This window comes from Lampris incognitus, chromosome 10, assembly GCF_029633865.1.
Source record: "Lampris incognitus isolate fLamInc1 chromosome 10, fLamInc1.hap2, whole genome shotgun sequence".
Taxonomy (NCBI): domain Eukaryota; kingdom Metazoa; phylum Chordata; class Actinopteri; order Lampriformes; family Lampridae; genus Lampris; species Lampris incognitus.
In genome coordinates, this window is record NC_079220.1 from 2,832,061 (window position 1) to 2,850,498 (window position 18,438).

The window sequence follows — 18,438 nt, forward strand, 5'->3', positions numbered from 1 at the left end:
AACAACCAGATTCAGGATTAAAGGCCATTTTACATCAAGCGCGTCACGAATAAACTGCACGAAAATGTGAAAGATTCAGCAACAAATTTGTTGCATCCAAATTGTTGTAAATCTGTTGCGACGTGAATTTAGGACACCTCAGCCCGAATTTAAAGAAGGTTTTGCGCCCGCCAGGGTAAAAATGAGGACAAGATCGGTTCAAAACTGTCTAGTGACATTGACTTGGTGCTACTAATTTTAACCAAAGGGAAAAGAAAACGATTTTGGGTGCATCCAGTTTTGGAGGATATGAGCATTTCGTGTTCCACAGTCCGATCAAAGAGCTCAATAATGATGATAATAATAGTAATAGTAATAATGAAAATAATAATGATGATTGATGATAATACACTGGTTGAATCCCTTCTTTCACAGGCAGTAGGTAGGAGAAAATCAACTTTAATGCAAATAAAATAAATATCCACATTTTCACAAAGCAAAATGTCGTGCTGCGTGTGCAAGGTTTCATTTAGTAATATGTTTTTATTACTGAATGAAACCTTACAACACACAGCATGAAATTTTGCTTTGTTAAATGTGGATATTTATTTTATTTGCATTGAAGTTGATTTTCTCTCCTACCCACTGCCTGTGAAAGAAGGGATTCAATAATTTAAATTTAAATAAAAATTTAAGGTTACATTTTAATACATTTAAATATTTAAATTTAAACAAAAATGTAAAAAATAAATTAAATAAAATGTTGAATTTAATGTAATCAAAAATGTAAATAATTAAACAAAACAAAAATCACACTTGATGTAAAATGGCCTTAGACCTTAAAGTGTGGCGTTTTGTTAACACACCCATTCTGAGTGACTTAGAATAAATGGCCAAGTGGCGGATGCCTGGCTCAAGGGCAGTATGGTAGCACCATGGCAGTTGATGGAGGGATTTGACCTGCATCAGTGGCTCATGACTCATTTCTACCAAACAAACTGGAAAACACCAACAAACACTGAACAGAGAGGTGAATTTCTGACAGACTTGTCATTCTTTCCTCTCTTTCTCTCTCTCTCGTCTCTCTCCTTCTCAGTTGATGCTGATGTCAGTGCTGAATTGCCTGTTTGAATCTCTCAGTCAGATCCTCAGGTGAGTTCACCCAAAGGGAGACGACTCCAACAAGCTAGTGTTGGCTGTATGACCATTAAAATGCACAGCAGCAAAGGGCATAACCACATAGCTGAACAACGCTGCTTATCTTAAAGGCGACTGCAGGGCTTTTGGCCACTAGCAGCGCTACTGGGCAAAGTGAGTCTCTGCAACACAACAAACACGCTACCTTCCTCCCCAAGCTGCTGCGCTGAAATCTGAATGCAAACACTGGAACCTTGTAAATATTAATTTAGATTTCTTAATTAAGATTTTCCAAACATCTTGGAAGGGAATATAACTCAAGAGATGCAAACTTGTCACCTTGCAGCAAAAATCAGCATTTTTGAATCCAAAATAGGTCATTTGTATGGTTCATGTAGTTCTGATGAGGTTTTGAAATTGGGGCTAGGTCTGCGAGGACAGTCATGAGAACCACGCCTTTTGAGTTTTCGAAAAACAAAGCTTCTGGCTTCCATGTTTGTTTGGTGCGTGCAACACACCTGAGAAGAGTGAAGACTGAAGAGAGCCATCTCTGGGAGTTCAGTTTTGTGTTGTTTTTGTTTTTTTTAGATTTTTTTTTTTTGGCATTTCTGCTTTGACAGTGACAGGATCTTGTTCATGAGTGAGGGTAGGATGGAGCAGAAGATTGACAGGCGGATTGGTGCAGCGTCAGCAGTAATGTGGATTTTGTACCGGACCGTTGTGGTGTCGAGGGAGCTGAGCCGGGAGGCAAAACTCTCAATTTACCAGTCAATCTTCGTTCCAACCCTCACCTATGGTCATGAGCTTTGGGTAGTGACTGAAAGGGTGAGATTGCGGATACAAGCGGCTGAAAGGAGTTTCCTCCGTAGGGTGTCTGGGCTCAGCCATAGAGATAGGGTGAAGAGCTCGGACATCCAGAGGGAGCTCGGAGTAGAGCCGCTGCTCCTTCCCATCAAAAGGAGCCAGTTGAGGTGGTTTGGGCATCTGATTAGGATGCCTCCTGGGCGCCTTCCTTTGGAGGTTTTCCAGACACGGCCAACTGGGAGGAGACCCCGGGGGTAGACCCAGAACTCTCTGGAGGGACTACATGTCGAATCTGGCCTGGGAACACCTTGGGATCCCCCAGGAGGAGTTGGAGGCGTTGGTGGGGAGAGGGACATCTGGAGTGCCCTACTTAGCTTGCTGCCACCCCGACCCCACCCCAGAGAAGCGGCTGAAGATGAATGAATGAATGAAAGAAAGAAAGAATAAGCATTACATTACCTGTAAATACCGTTAAGGGGTTCCTTAATGGTAGTAAGTGAAGCAAAGTAAATGACTCAGCCCCCCCACTGCCGCTCTCCAGATTTCTACTGTAAAACACATTAGATTGGACCAGTTGTTTGAGGAGTAGTGAAGCTGCTGGTTATTCTGATGTATTGCAGTTATTGACATTACTGAACTACAGAGTGTAGCGTTCTGGTAGAAACCACACACTGCACTTAGAAGTGATGAAAACAGTGGTGGAAATGAAAAAATAAGATACAACAAGAGAGAAACAGGAGTGAAAAGTAAACTGAATTTCACTTTTTTAAATTTTCTAAATTAAGATTTCTGTCTCTTACATAACTGACACTTTCTATAAATGCCTGCAAAAGCGGAGTGTGTGCGTGCCATGTACCGCTGTGGGAACCGGACTCTGCTTGGTTCTGATGCCAGGCAGTTGTAAGCATGCTGAGTTAAACATCCTCATTCTGCATGCTTACACTTGTGACGCATCTCATTCATTCATCATCAGCCGCTTCTCCGGGGTCGGGTGGCGGTGGCAGCAAGCTAAGTAGGGCACTCCAGATGTCCTTCTCCCCAGCAACGCCCTCCATCTCCTCCTGGGGGATCCCAAGGCGTTCCCAGGCCAGATTGGACATGTAATCTCTCCAGCGAGTTCTGGGTCTACCTCGGGGTCTCCTCCCAGTTGGCCGTGCCTGGAAAACCTCCAAAGGAAGGCGCCCAGGGGGCATCCTAATCAGATGCCCGAACCACCTCAACTGGCTCCTTTCGGTGTCCGAGCTCTTCACCCTATCTCTAAGGCTGAGCCCAGACACCCTACGGAGGAAACTCATTTCAGCCGCTTGTATCCGCAATCTCACCCTTTCGGTCACTACCCAAAGCTCATGACCATAGGTGAGGGTTGGGACGAAGACTGACTGGTAAATTGAGAGCTTTGCCTTCCGGCTCAGCTCCCTCTTCACCACAACGGTCCAATACAGTGTCCACATTACTGCTGATGCTGCACCAATCCACCTGTCAATCTTCCGCTCCATCCTACCGTCACTCGTGAACAAGACCCCGACATACTTGAACTCCTTCACTTGAGGCAACAACTCATCCTCAACCCAGAGGGAACAATCCATCATTTTCCGGTAGAGAACCATGGCCTCAGACTTGGAGGTGCTGACTCTCCTCCCAGTGGCCATTTCACACTCAGCTGCAAACCGCCCCAGTGCACGCTGTAGGTCGCGTTCTGATGAAGCCAACAAAGCCACATCATCTGCGAAGAGCAGAGATTCAATTCTGAGGTTGTGACGCATCTCTCATATTTAAATGATCTGTTCGACCTCACCACCACTTCCTGTGTGGGACTCCTAAAACATTACCTACCACATCCTACAGGAAGAGGAACGAGAGAATCCTTTATCTCTCCATGAAAGATTTGACGTTATAGAACTGTAGTGTAGTTCTATAGTGTACTTATAGTGTATTTATGATGCTGTGAGTTGGATAAAAGGCAGACATCTTTTTTTTATTGTAAAAAGATTAATCCAGTAACAGAATGACAAAACGTCCTCTGTGTAGACGTAAACTTATCGCACGTGTGTGCGCATGTGTGCTTGTGTACCTTACCCCTTACGATTGGCTGCAACATCATTAGCTCCACAGCTGCCTTGGTTGCTATGGAAACTGACGCAGCATCATTGCAGAGCAGGAGCGTCCAGGACAAGATGTGTCTGTTACGTTTCTGCTCGGCATCGGCTGATGATACCACACACTGCTACAATAAATGTTGACAATAAACTTGCCAATTTAAAACCAGCAGGCAGTTGTTTTTTCAAAAGTGCAGCTCCTCAGAAGTGTTGAATTATAGTTCAGTCAGACTAGCTTCTCTTTAGAATGTTCCGGACGTGGTGCTAGCATCTTTCTAAAGTTCAAAAGCTACATTGTCACCTTTTCAACATGTTTTCATTGAAGGATTGGTAACACTACAGGTTACGTAATGCATTACATTGCCCTCCATTTTTTTAATTTTCAATAAGTATACCCTCACCCACCCTTGCTGAACACACCTCGACAGCTTGTCGTGTTCAATACAACATTTCACAAACGCAAGTGTACATTATCACAGCCACACCTCTACACTCTTCCAGGCACAAGCCCACACATGTGGTTCAGAATACACTCATTTACAATCCATCAGCCATCCCGCGAGGTAATCGGTTAAAAAGAAAAAAGGGAAAGAAACAAGAAAATCAACTACAATCAAATGCCTTCACCCAGTTCCCTAAAATTCTCAAAACTTGACAAGAAATGTTCTCATTTCAAGTATAACTTTTTTTTGGTATTTTTTCCCCCTTTTTTTCTCCCCGATTGTATCCGGCCAATCACCCCACTCTTCCGAGCTGTCCCGTTTGCTGCTCCACCCCCTCTGCTGATCCGGGGAGGGCTGCAGACTACCACATGCCTCCTCCGATACATGTGGAGTTGCCAGCCGCTTCTTTTCACCTGACAGTGAGGAGTTTTGCCAGGGAGACGTAGCGCGTGGGAGGATCACGCTATTCCCCCCAGCCCCGCCCCCCGCCCCGAACAGGTGCCCCGACTGATCAGAGGAGGCGATAGTGCAGCAACCAGGACACATACCCACGTTCGGCATCCCACCCACCGACACGGTCAGTTGTGTCTGTAGGGATGCCCAACCAAGCCGGAGGTAACACGAGGATTCAAACTGGCGATCCCTGTGTTGGTAGGCAATGGAATAGACCGCTACACTACCTGGACACCCCAAGTAAAACTTTTTCGCAGGTCCCCTCAGTGTAAATTTAATCTTTTCTAGTTTTAGGGAAAACATTGCGTCCTGCAGCCAAGCAGCAGCAGATAGGGGAGTGGTAAATTTTCAGACCAGCAAAATTCACCTACAGGCCAAAAGTGATGTGAATGCAATGATGTCAGACTGGTTTCCATTAAAAGCCAAATTTTCATCTGCTATACCAAATAGAGTTATAAGTGGGCAAGGACTTACTGTCACCCCAAGAAACTCACGGAAAACCATTGCCCAGTAGTTGTCAAGCTGAGGGCAAGACCAGAATGCATGTGCTAGATTGGCTGTAGAGAAGGAGCACCTATCACAGCCAGCATTTGCCCCCAGGATATATAACAGTAAGCCTGGCTTTGCCAATCTTTTTTTATATATATATTTATTTCTGATTCCCCCCCCCCTTTTCTCCCAATTTAGTGGCCAATCGATCCCTATTTTAGTTCAGCCGATGCTTAGACCGCTACACCACCGCGGGCCCATGCCAATCATTTTTACCTGTTTTCAACATTAGCCCATCACTGAACAAGTACTTTGCGATCCAGGTGTGGGTCGTCACTTCTCAGTCAGACAGCCGGTTGGGACAGTGACAAGTTATATGAAAAATATTTTCCCCACCCGATGATAACAGTTTGTTTCATTTGATGGAAGAAAGAGATGCCAAAATAGAGAACTTGAAGTAGATCCTGATTTTTTTTTTCCTTTAAAAACATTTTCAATGTATTGTGTAGAGTCCAGGGAATGATATAAAATTGCCAAAAAAAAGAAAATTGTCGGACATTTAAGGCCTCTGTTTTGCTAACGCAAAGACGATAGCTGTAGCCAGGGAGCTAAACTATGGCTTGTGTTTTCTCCTTTAGGAAGAATGTGGAGCGGAGGTGTTTACTAGACAACATGGAGGGAGTGTTCCTGGTGGTGGACGAAATCATCGATGGAGGGTAGGACGGGTGGACGGGGAAAGAAAAATAACGGGAAAAAATTATACTTTTGAAATAATGAATTTACTTATTGAATAGAATTCTACCTTCGCAACTAGAAAGAAAAAGAACAAATATCTGCCATTTGGCTGAACTGTTTTTTTTTTTCATGTGAAATTCAGCTTGTTTGAAGAATATTCAGCAGTAATAGATAGAGTAAGCTTTATTCTTCAGATATGGTCACTGTCCAGAAACTTATTAAAATGAACAGAATTGCAACAAAACGTATCATCAGCCCACTGAAAGACTTATTTTTGTTTAACAGGCAAGCAAGCAAAATGTTATTTATATAGCGCTTTTAAAAACCATACAGTTACAAAGTGCTTTACACTCCTTACACAAAATACAAATAAATAAATACACAAGATAAATTGAATGAATATAAAAATATGGCATCCGGAGTAACAGACCAAGCTAAAAATGAAACACAACAGAAGTCAGGGGTGGGAATCTATCAAAGGCTTGCCTGAAAAGTAGAAGCCACTTAAAACAGTCCAAAGATTTGCCCATCTAATGGATTGGGGGAGATTATTCCAGAGGCTTGGGGCCAAGACTGCAAAGGCACAGTTACCTTTTGTTTTGCAGTTGGACTGAGGGATGGATAAAAGACCGAGGTTTGAGGATCGGAGTGGTCGGGAAGTGGAATGAGGAATGAGAAGATCAGAAATGTAACTGGGGGCAAGATCATGCAGTGCTTTAAATGTAATCAATAAGATCTTATAGATTATTCTGAATTTTACAGGAAGCCAATGGAGGGATGCAAGAATAGGGGTAATATGGGACCTGCGGCTAGTTCTAGTTAGTAGTCTAGTTCTGGTTAGTAGTCTGCATTCCGAACCAACTGTAGACTATTTAAAGTAGCTTGGTTGAGGCCAGAGTAGAGGGAGTCACAGTAATCTAGACGGGAGAAAATGAAAGTGTGAATTAATTTTTTGATATCCTTAAAAGACAAAATATTTCTGATTTTTGCAATATTTCTTAGCTGAAGAAAACAGGATTGGACAAGCTTAGTAACATGGTGATGGAAAGACGTTTTCTGGTCAAAGATCATACCAAGATTTTAGCGGTAGGTTTGAAGTTTGAATGAAGTGGACCAATAAACAGATCAACTACAGTGGCAAAGTTCTCAGGACCAATTAAGAGAACTTCAATTCTGTCGTGGTTTAGGTGGAGGAAATGAAGGGACATCCAGTCTATGGTGGCAGCTAAGCAATCATGGAAGGAGGACAGTTGATTCAGGTTATTAGGTTAATAGATCTGAGTATCATCGGCATATGTTTAATGAACTACCTGATGGAATAGAAAACCAGAAGTGCTGTTGGTACATGAGGACCTGATTGAAGACCGCTGGTTGAGAGGTTCCCTTTCTGCTGTGCTGTGTTCTGATTGGTTGTTTTGTCCTGTTGCCAGGGTGATCTTGGAGAGTGACCCGCAGCAGGTCCTACAGAAGGTCAACTACAAGGTAAGGAGGCTGTCAGTCGTCGCAAACCAATGAAATCCATTCACGGTGTCCATCTGAAATTTTAGGGAAAATAATAAGAAATTTTCTGCTGAAGGACATTTTTTTAAAAAATCTCAAACATTTAAAACAATCAGTGAAAGCTTAAAGACCATTCTATCATTTCAGTTCTTTTCTTTTTACAGAAGTTTCCCAGTTTTCCAAAACGCCACTCTTTACCTTCAGTCTTACCTTCTCTCTCTCTCTTTTGCTCCCTCTCTCTCTTGCGCTCTCTCTCTCACCTCCTGTTCTGTTTTTTTCCCTACTTCCCACCCACTGTTCCCTCTCCTCTCCTCTCCCCTCATTGGTCCAGCTGGTGTCAGAACAGGCCTATGGCTTCGTCCTGTTTGATTACATCGCTGGTAACTTAGACGGACAGACAGACAGGAGTCAACTGCTGTAGAGAGAGCGAAGGGGTGAGACAACTTGAGAGACAGACAGACAGACAGAGAGAGATAGTTCTTTTTTTCTTTCTTTACATCAGTGTTGACTGCACTTTGACGATGCAAATGTATCATTTAAATATGCCAGTCAGGAAATGGAAAGAATGACCAACAGACAGACACACAGACAGACAGGTACACGGACAGACAGACAGGCACACAGACAGGTAAGACAGGCACACAGACAGACAGGTAAGACAGGCACACAGACATACAGGTACACAGATAGACAGGCACACAGACAGACAGATAGGCAGGCAAACAGACAGACAGAGGGGTTTGAAGACAGGCGTAAATCATGAGGACAGGGGTAGTGGATGAGAGACAGTGGGATTAACAGGATTGATGGGCGGGACAATGAGGTAACTGCATGGTGAGAAAGCACGCCGTCATATTGTAACCATGAACTCAAACTAAGCTAACACTGAAACCAGGAAGTCGAGCTAAGCTAGCGTCGCGCTGTGGTCTGATCTGCCTGTCTCATGCTTACCATCTGCACCTTTCAGACGTCCTCTCTTTTCTTTAACTCCATCTGGTCAGCCTTTCACAATTAAAGACAAGTGTCAGAATAAACTTAATACAGAAATAGCAGAATTGACTATTTAGCGGCACGGCGGGTTTGAACGTGAACACAGCTGAATTGGTGTTTTGGAGCCATGTTTTCTCTCGGCTCGTTTCTCTATGGGCAGAAAAGAACGTCTTCAATTAAACACTTTAAATAAGGTCCGTAGTCAAAACACATTTATGAGATCAGGACATTTTACAATGTAAACCCAAATACCTGAACTGACCTTCATGATGTTCATGATGGAGCAGCTGCGTATTCAGAAGAAGCGAGTCGCTGACCGGCGGCAACTGCTCAGATTATTCTGTTAGCTTTTCATTCACATTACTGTTTTTATGCTTCAAAAATTGTGTTCATTTGTGAAAGTTATCTCACAGACCTAAACATCCGCTTCTCTTAACCTGGTTTACCACAGACTTTATCTCAGGTGTACAACCACAAACCCTCCTGTATTCTCCCATAGAGAGCTGGAGGCAGCCCGACAGCTCGGCCTTCAACACCAGAACCACCGGGAGTTCACTCCCACCTAAAACCACCATGGGTGGTCAACATGATGCCGGTTTTTAAACTCTATATTCTGTCAAGATAAATACCCAGCTGAGATATTAATGCATTGCATATGTTAGTATGTCTGTTAACAAACTAACTGACACCAAAATTAACATTTTAACAACTATAATGCTATTTTTCAAACCATTTAAAATGGCTGCTGTCCAACGCCTGTAAATACAGCAACACCTCGGGGGCAGTCATGGTGCGTCTGTAACCAGACATGTTGGGAATAATCCCTGAAAATCAAAACGGAAAACACACTGTTAAACGTGACACGTAAAAAAGAAGTGAACTTCATGAAGGAAATGATGCGACCAACACACATCATAAATAGTCACATGACATGCACAATCACGCACAAATTACATGTGGTCATTTTGACTGCTTATGGTCATTTTAGGTAGATCTTATCATAACTTTTTTTTGTGCAATTGATCGAAAACTCATTTTAATGCAAATATATGCAGTTTTAGGAGCATTCAGGTAGCGGCAGGTCTGCATTTTTTTGGGGGGGAGTTATTAAACTTTGAAAATCCAAAAGACTCAAAATGACTGCCTTGGTGGTTCTAGTGTTAAAAACCAAAATGCTGTCCTCAAACGTTGCTGTCCAGCCCAAATAAGCGTTCAGAAAACCAGGCTTCTTCTGTTGGCTTTGTTTTCAAAGTGAGTGTGGTAATTTGCCCTACCATGGGTGTCTTCATGAGTTCATGAGTGCCTTCATGGGTCATTCGTGGGTGCCTTCATGGGTCATTCGTGGGTGCCCTCATGGATGCCTTTCATGAGTGCCTTCATGGGTGTCTCCATGGGTCCTTCATGGGTGCCTTCATGAGTGCCTTCATGGGTCATCTGTGGGTGCCTTCATGGGTCATTCGTGGGTGCCTTCATGGGTCATTCGTGGGTGCCTTCATGGGTGCCTTTCATGAGTGCCTTCATGGGTGCCTTCATGGATCCTTCATGGGTGCCATCATGAATGCCTTCATGGGTGCTTTCAGCTCCACGTAGACCAAAGCTGAGGTTTTTTGGTTAAAAGGCTGCAATAAAGTCTGTGGTCGGTTATTCAAAGTCCTCTGAAAGGTCTCCGTTCTCACTCAGTGGTGTTTGTCATGACGTTAACCTTCCTGCTCAGATGTGTTCATATGAACCAGTGATCTGACACAGACAGTCACCTGTGTTTAACTACTGCATAATATATGTTTAAATACTGCATAATATATATTTAAATACTGGATAATGTATGTTTAGTAATGAAGTCCTTAAACAAGCTAATGTGACTTGCTAACCTCTGAACTGGAAACACCATGTTTCAACACTGCTTTTATGCCTTATGTCAGATAACCATTTGATGCTAACATCTGTGTGTGCGTGTGTGTGCATGCATATGTGTGTGTGTGTTTGTGTGTGTGCGCGTGCCCACAACTGTGCATTTTATGTCTGTCTGTCTGACTTAAATTTTTCTTTTACAGGCAGATGAGAATCCGTTATCTGAACAGAGCGTAGCCCAGGTGAGTCACACAAACATGTACAGTACACACGCACACACACTGCATTAGATGTACATTACATGTCTGTACATTAACACGCGCTGTCCGCCTGCTGACGTCAGTCAAGCTAACACGTGTTAGCTTGCGTGGTGTGTTAGCTTATGTGGTGTGTTAGTCTGAGTGGTGTGTTAGTCTGAGTGGTGTGTTAGCTTGCGTGGAGTGTTAGCTTGCGTGGTGTGTTAGCCTGAGTGGTGTGTTAGCTTGCGTGGTATGTTAGCTAGCATGTGCACAGTATCGCACTACAGCTCTGATTAGGTTGGAGAAACTGACCTGGCAAACTGACTTTTCATCGTACTGTTGGATGACGTTTGGTTGAAATTGTGTAGAATGTAATTGAGTTAAATGCATTTTACCACATTTGTAATCTACTTGTAGGTTACATCGATGGTGCTAGCCATGTTAGCGTCATCTGTAAGTGATTTTACAGATGGATTAGTGGACAGCATTAACATGGAAGTCAGATGGGGTCAAGGTGGAGGTGGGATTACATCAAGGATCGGCTCTGAGCCCTTTCTTGTTTGCCATGGTGATGGACAGGTTGACGGACGAGATCAGGCAGGAGTCTCCGTGGACTGTGATGTTTGCGGATGTAATTGTGATCTGTAGTGAGAGTAGGGTGCAGGTGGAGGAGAGCCTGGAGAGGTGGAGGTATGCACTGGAGAGAAGAGGAATGAAAGTCAGTAGGAGCAAGACGGAATACCTATGTGTGAATGAGAGGGAGGACAGTGGAATGGTGAGGATGCAAGGAGTAGAGGTGATGAAGGTGTATGAGTTTAAATACTTGGGGTCAATTGTCCAAAGTAACGGGGAGTGCAGAAGAGAGGTGAAGAAGAGAGTGCAGGCAGGGTGGAGTGGGTGGAGAAGAGTGTCAGCAGTGATTTGTGACAGAAGGGTACCAGCAAGAGTTAAAGGGAAGGTTTACAAGATGGTAGTGAGACCAGCTATGTTGTATGGTTTGGAGACAGTGGCACTGATGAAAAGACAGGAGGTGGAGCTGGAGGTGGCAGAGATGAAGATGCTAAGATTTTCACTGGGAGTGATGAAGAAGGACAGGATTAGGAAGGAGTATATTAGAGGGACAGCTCAGGTTGGACGGTTTGGAGACAAAGCAAGAGAGACAAGATTGAGATGGTTTGGACATGTGTGGAGGAGAGATGCTGGGTATACTGGGAGAAGGATGCTGAATATGGAGCTGCCAGGGAAGAGGAGAAGAGGAAGGCCAAAGAGGAGGTTTATGGATGTGGTGAGGGAGGACATGCAGGTGGCTGGTGTAACAGAAGAAGATGCAGAGAGAAGAGATGGAAATGGATGATCCGCTGTGGCGCCCCCTTACGGGAGCAGCCTACAGTAGTAATAGTAGTAGTAGATTAATATGGAAGTCAGCAAGTTAAAGTAAAACAGTTTTTGGGATTGTAGCTTTGCAGACTGGAAACAAAAGGGCAAACTGCTAGTCCTGTTTTCATCATAAAATCCAAACTCGGTCGTAGAGCTTTTTGTTGCCATGAAGTGTTTGTTTTGTAACTTCAAGGGCAGGACCTTGCTGCTGCAGCATCTCTCCATTATAACCGAGTGTGATACGCTGTAGTAACACAATGTGAATGTGTGTCGATAGGCTAGTTTGAGTGTGTCAGTAGGTTTGTAGGAGGGTGTGTGTGTGTGTGTGTGTGTGCGGGTGGGTGGGTGGATGAGTGGGTGGGTGGAACAGCTTGCTCCAACATCTTGGTTTCAGCCTGACAGCACATAACAGGAAAACTGGCTTTGACCACCAATGTCAGTCTGTCAACCGCCAACCTCCTGCAGCTGCACAACACTACTGTAAACTACTGACGCACCACACAGGTTGATGTGTACAGTTCTGCACAGGCTGTACCACAAAACCCTTTACAGAACTGCACACAAACCACCGTTTGTTAAATGAAGAGCTAGGAGTGTAAAGGTTGCATAGATAGATAAATCCACTACTACTTTCGGCTGCTCCCGTTAGGGGGCACCACAGCAGATCATCTGTTTCCATCTCTTCCTGTCCTCTGCATCTTCCTCTGTCACACCAGCCACCTGCATGTCCTCCCTCACCACATCCATAAACCTCCTCTTTGGCCTTCGTCTTTTCCTCGTCCCTGGCAGCTCCATATTCAGCATCCTTCTCCCAGCATACCCAGCATCTCTCCTCCACACATGTCCACACCATCTCAATCTTGTCTCTCTTGCTTTGTCTCCAAACCGTCCAACCTGAGCTGTCCCTCTAATATACTCCTTCCTAATCCTGTCCTTCTTCATCACTCCCAATGAAAATCTTATCATCTTCATCTCTGCCACCTTCAGCTCCACCTCCTGTCTTTTCATCAGTGCCACTGTCTCCAAACCATACAACATAGCTGGTCTCACAACCAGTGGCGCCCCCAAGGGGTGGCCAGGAGTTGCCACGGCCACCCTGATACTATCCCAGGCCCCCCGCTGGCCCCCCCAGCCACGAGTCGCATATGCAGAATATGCTTCTGATTATGCATAATATGCTTCTATCTGATATCTTACATTAGGTGCTGTTCATTTAAATCAATAATGTATATTTTTCTTAACTCTCATATTGACAGTTTTCAACTCGCCTATACAGTATACTGCAACAGCAGCATAGAATTCCTGAAATTCAGTCATGGCTTTTGGTTTTGGTGTGCCACCCCAAGATTTTCAGTGGCCCCATTTGGCCGCCCCGATGAAAAATTTCTGGGGGCGCCACTGCTCACAACCATCCTGTAAACCTTCCCTTTAACTCTTGCTGGTACCCTTCTGTCACAAATCACTCCTGACACTCTTCTCCACCCACTCCACCCTGCCTGCACTCTCTTCTTCACCTCTCTTCTGCACTCCCCGTTACTTTGGACAGTTGACTCCAGGTATTTAAGATAAATGAATGATTTAATTGAATCGATGGGTGGAGAGATGAGTACTTTAGTGTAGAAAGATAAATGAATGGGTGAATTCACCAGATTCAAAAGACGGTCTGGATACCAAACCCAGACAAGTCAAGTGGCACGGTGGTCCAGGGGTTAGCGCTGTCGCCTCGCAGCAAGAAGGTCCTGGGTTCGAGCCCTGGGGTTGTCCAACCTTGGGGGTCATCCCAGGTCCTTTCTGTGTGGAGTTTGCATGTTCTCCCCGTGTCTGCGGTGGGTTTTGTCCGGGTGCTCCGGTTTCCCCCACCATCAAAAAGACATGCATGTTAGGGTTAATACTCCAGTCTGTGCCCCTGAGCAAGGCATGGCAAGGAGTTGGTCCCCAGGCGCTGCAACTGTCCACTGCTCCTAGCTGCACAGCTAGGATTGGTTAAACGCAGAGAGAGAATTTCCCCACGGGGATCAATAAAGTAGTAAAAAAAGAAAAGTAAATAAGGTCTTCTTAAGACATGAGTGTGTCTGTAATGTGTCCCCTCAGGGACACCAAACTTCTCTGCTCAACGTGTGGAAAAACTCAACGGGCGAGGAAATGATTTCACTTTAACAACAATGATGACGGCCCTGTTTTCTTAAGATCCAGCGTACTTCTGGAGAGGTTTGAAGATGTGATGAGAGGGAGTTAGCGGAGGTCTGATGGATCACCTGGCTGTAATTCCCATCGATTAACACCCTAACAAAGCCAATACTGGATCAGCGAGGGGGGTCTAGAATGAGAACTGTCCTCAGCCCTTTTAACTGGTGTCCAGACGCCACCTGCTGTAAAGATGAGGTACAACATCCAACAGCGTCCCTGAACCCCAACGCGCCGCTTCATTTATGTCGGACGGCTGGACCGTCGACTTCAGGGCGACATTTTTAATCTGGGTTCGAATCCGCCATGTTACTTCAGACCGGAACATGATCCAGAAAGGAGGGATCAAGAAAGAGCCTCACCTCGACGGCTTCATGTCCTGCAGGTGTCTAAACGTTGTTCATGCCATCGTGTGGCAGAGCAGCGGTACTGCAGCGCGTCTTATGAACGGAAGTGCTGAAGAAGAAATCGTGCAGTTGTGTGTGCAGAAGACTATCATCAAAACACAACTCCTCGGTTTATTCAGAAAGTGGGCTGCTTTTACAGCCTTTATGTTTACATAAAAATAACAACTGACTGCACGGAAATAGCTGCAGCTTTACTTGTCATTTATTTATTTATTGCTAATTGTTGTGCCTTTAAACTACTCTGGACAGTCATGGCGGTGGAGGGATGGGAGTGGGGGGGGGCTGCTTTATTTTATTTTATCACTATTATCAGTGTCATTGTTATTGCGTCTTTTTTCTTTCGGTTCTTTCAGTGTGTACTTCGTAACAAAGTGGAACACATCTGTCCTGCCCTGGTCTCTTCCTCTGCTAGTGAAAAGGTTTTCCAACATAAAACCAGGGAGCTTTTAAAGACACGGGAAGCGGGAGCCATGCGTTTAATTTAATCAATCCATCAGTCAATCAGTCAATCAATCGATCACTGTATTGTCCTGAATGGGGTGTTGTTGTGTAGTCAGGAGAGTAGCACACACTGACATTCACATGCTCATAATACTACTACTACTACTACTACTACTACACTACTACTACTACTGCTACTACCACCACCACTACTACTACTACTACTACTTCTGGCTGCTCCCGTTAGGGGGCGCCACAGCGGATCATCCGTTTCCATCTCTTCCTGTCCTCTGCATCTTCCTCTTGTCACACCAGCCACCTGCATGTCCTCCCTCACCACCTCCATAAACCTCCTCTTTTGCCTTCCTCTTCTCCTCTTCCCTGGCAGCTCCATATTCAGCATCCTTCTCCCAGTATACTCAGCATCTCTCCTCCACACATGTTCAAACCATCTCCATCTTGTCTCTCTTGCTTTGTCTCCACACCGTCCAACCTGAGCTGTCCCTCTAATATACTCCTTCCTAATCCTGTCCTTCTTCATCACTCCCAATGAAAATCTTATCATCTTCATCTCCGCCACCTCCAGCTCCACCTCCTGTCTTTTCATCAGTGCCACTGTCTCCAAACCATACAACATAGCTGGTCTCACTACCATCTTGTAAACCTTCCCTTTAACTCTTGCTGGTACCCTTCTGTCACACATCACTCCTGACACTCTTCTCCACCCACTCCACCCTGCCTGCACTCTCTTCTTCACCTCTCTCCTGCACTCCCCGTTACTTTGGACAGTTGACCCAAGGGATTTTAACTCATCCAGATGATGGTTCACCTCATATCCACCCTGTGCCGCAGTGAAAATGTGTTGAAAGTTGTGCAACGTGTAAAGGACGGTCATGAAGAATAAAGTCAGTCTTTGTTTTGTGAGCTGAGCGAATCGAAGGCCGACGGGACAAAGGAGGACTTGTGTCCTTGTGTGTACACAAACTGTGTGTTGTGTGGTGTGATTTGGTCTTGTTGTGTTATGTTTCTTCAGTGTGTCATGTTTTGTTGTGTGGTTAAATAGTGTGTTGTGTTCTCTCTCTCTCTGTCATGTGTCGTAGGTTCTACAGTCGGCCAAAGAGCAGATCAAGTGGTCCATACTGAAATGAGCTGTACTGGATCGGACCGGATCAGACCAGAATGTTTGAGTTTTCGAGTGGCCTGCGCTCGTTCTTCTTACACTCATCAACAAAACACAGGAACTTTTCTAACAGCAGCAAGCTCGCGACTCTTTGTTTTGGTTCATTTATTTCTCTTTTTTTTTCTTGGAATTTTCCCTTTTTCTCCCCGGTTGTATCCAGCCAGTTACTCCACTCTTCCGAGCCGTCCCGGTCTCTGCTCCACCCCTTCTGCCGATCCGGGGAGGGCTGCAGACTACCACATGCCTCCTCCCATACATGTGGAGTCACCAGCCGATATTCCCCCCAGTTCCCCCTCCCCCCTGAACAGGCGCCCCAACTCACCAGAGGAGGCACTAGTGCAGCGACCAGGTCACATACCCACATCCGGCTTCCCACCTGCAGACACGGCCACCTGTGTCTGTGGGAACGCCCGACCAAGCCGGACGCGACACGGGGTTTGTTTCTTTCTGTACTTGCCTGTAAGAGACTTGAGGGGCGCTGGTGTGGGTCTGAAGTGATGTTCTGTGTCGTGGCGAGCTGGCGTGGAAGAATGAGTGGAGAGGCAGAGCTCTCTTTAATGGCAAGCCCCGTACACCGCACGACCCCGGGAGTGCTCTTTTATTTACACACCAACAGAACAGACAACAAACAACACAACGATGTCCCCGCCGATGTCACAACTGACGACATCGGTCCAAGTCACGGTCCTAAGGTCAGCAGTCAGTAACAGTCCTCTACCCAGTCTGAGGCAAGCCCCCAGACAAACAAGTCAAGTCACTTTTATTTGTATAGCCCAGTATCACAAATTACAAATTTGCCTCAACACAACATCCCGTCCTGAGACCCTCGCATCAGCTGAGGAGCAAGTCAATAACCACAACACGAACACAGCTTTTAAACATAAATCATAACAAGTTCAGTAACACCAACAGTCCCACGAGCCCCTGCACTCCCCCAGCACGGAGCTGCCACCAGTCCGAGCCACCACCTCCTCCGGTCACCACAACATGAAGACCGTCCGTGGGCTTTTCAGAAGAGATGGGGGGGGGGATTTTAACGAGCCAGTAGCTTTTAAAAACTAACTGGATGGGTTGTGGAGATGTATTTCCCATGACTCTTTTTCTTTTGTAAGGAAATGGCATTTGGAACTTGACGTTGGTTAATTTTAAGGTTTTATTTCAGGTCAGTGAAACGCGACCCCACAGCGCCTCCAGCGGTGAAAGTTTGTTTGTTCATCTGAAATTTGTGTGATGAAAAAAAGACTCCTCCACCAAAAAACGACCCCATAGGTCGTTTGTACAAGCGGCTTATTGCGACCTATAGTTACGTTTTAAAGTTAAGCGACCTCTAGCGGTCGTGCTGCCAATAGCAATCTTAGTTACTATACTAGACGGCGAAACGACACAAAAACGCGCCGACTACATATTCTGTTGTTCTCACATCCAACAAGTAGATAAAAACCCACAATGCACAGAGGCCAAACGTATCTGTGGCATATCTCCTGCCGCCGGTAGGGGCGCTAATGTGCAGCCTGCCGGGACGACGCGGGTCCGTCCACAAGGAAAGTTGTTGAAGTGGCGCCCTGAACAGAAGACATGGCGGTTTTCTAATCGTTTTAAAAGGGAACTTTTGTTTTGAACCTCATGTTTGTGAAACAGACTTCCTGTTTCCGGAACGCCAGTTTGTCAGTGTGAGGCTTGGTGTCGGTAGTTACACGTTATGTTCTCGTTCTCTGGGGGTCCGAGCGTCGCATCTCAAACCAAATTAAATATTTCTAAAACTTTGTTACAGTTTTTGAAGTGCTATTACGTCACTCTAGGAGTGTGTGTGTGTGTGTGTGTGTGTGCGCGCGTGTGAGAACAAAAGGGCAATATTATATTTATTATAGTTGCACTATAATATATAAACCTTTATTTTCTGCCATAAATGTAATGAAGCGTGACTCGTATCGACCCGAGACTAGTCGATGATCTTGTGAGAAACATCAAAGGCTGAACGCTTCATGATGTGATAACAAAGTAACGTGTCATAACACAGCCATGAATTGTGATAATAAAATAATGATACATAATGTGGTGAATAGCGGAGTCCGTGTGTGTGTGTTACTCCGGCAATGGTTTCACAATATTTTCTTAGTGGAAAACATAAAGAAGGCT

The 18,438-nt window shown here is 45.1% G+C and overlaps 1 protein-coding gene across 1 annotated transcript in view; it reads left to right on the plus strand.

The window, feature by feature from the left end:
• The window catches only part of copz2 (COPI coat complex subunit zeta 2), a 29,431-nt gene extending 12,036 nt beyond the window's left edge, over positions 1-17,395 (plus strand). The window contains exons 5-9 of the mRNA XM_056287634.1: positions 1,076-1,131; positions 6,040-6,117; positions 7,567-7,618; positions 10,678-10,716; positions 16,223-17,395. Of these exons, the coding sequence (XP_056143609.1) occupies positions 1,076-1,131; positions 6,040-6,117; positions 7,567-7,618; positions 10,678-10,716; positions 16,223-16,270 (273 nt within the window). The 3' untranslated portion in view covers positions 16,271-17,395. The remainder of the gene's footprint in view (positions 1-1,075; positions 1,132-6,039; positions 6,118-7,566; positions 7,619-10,677; positions 10,717-16,222) is intronic.
• The last annotated feature ends 1,043 nt before the right edge of the window (positions 17,396-18,438 follow it).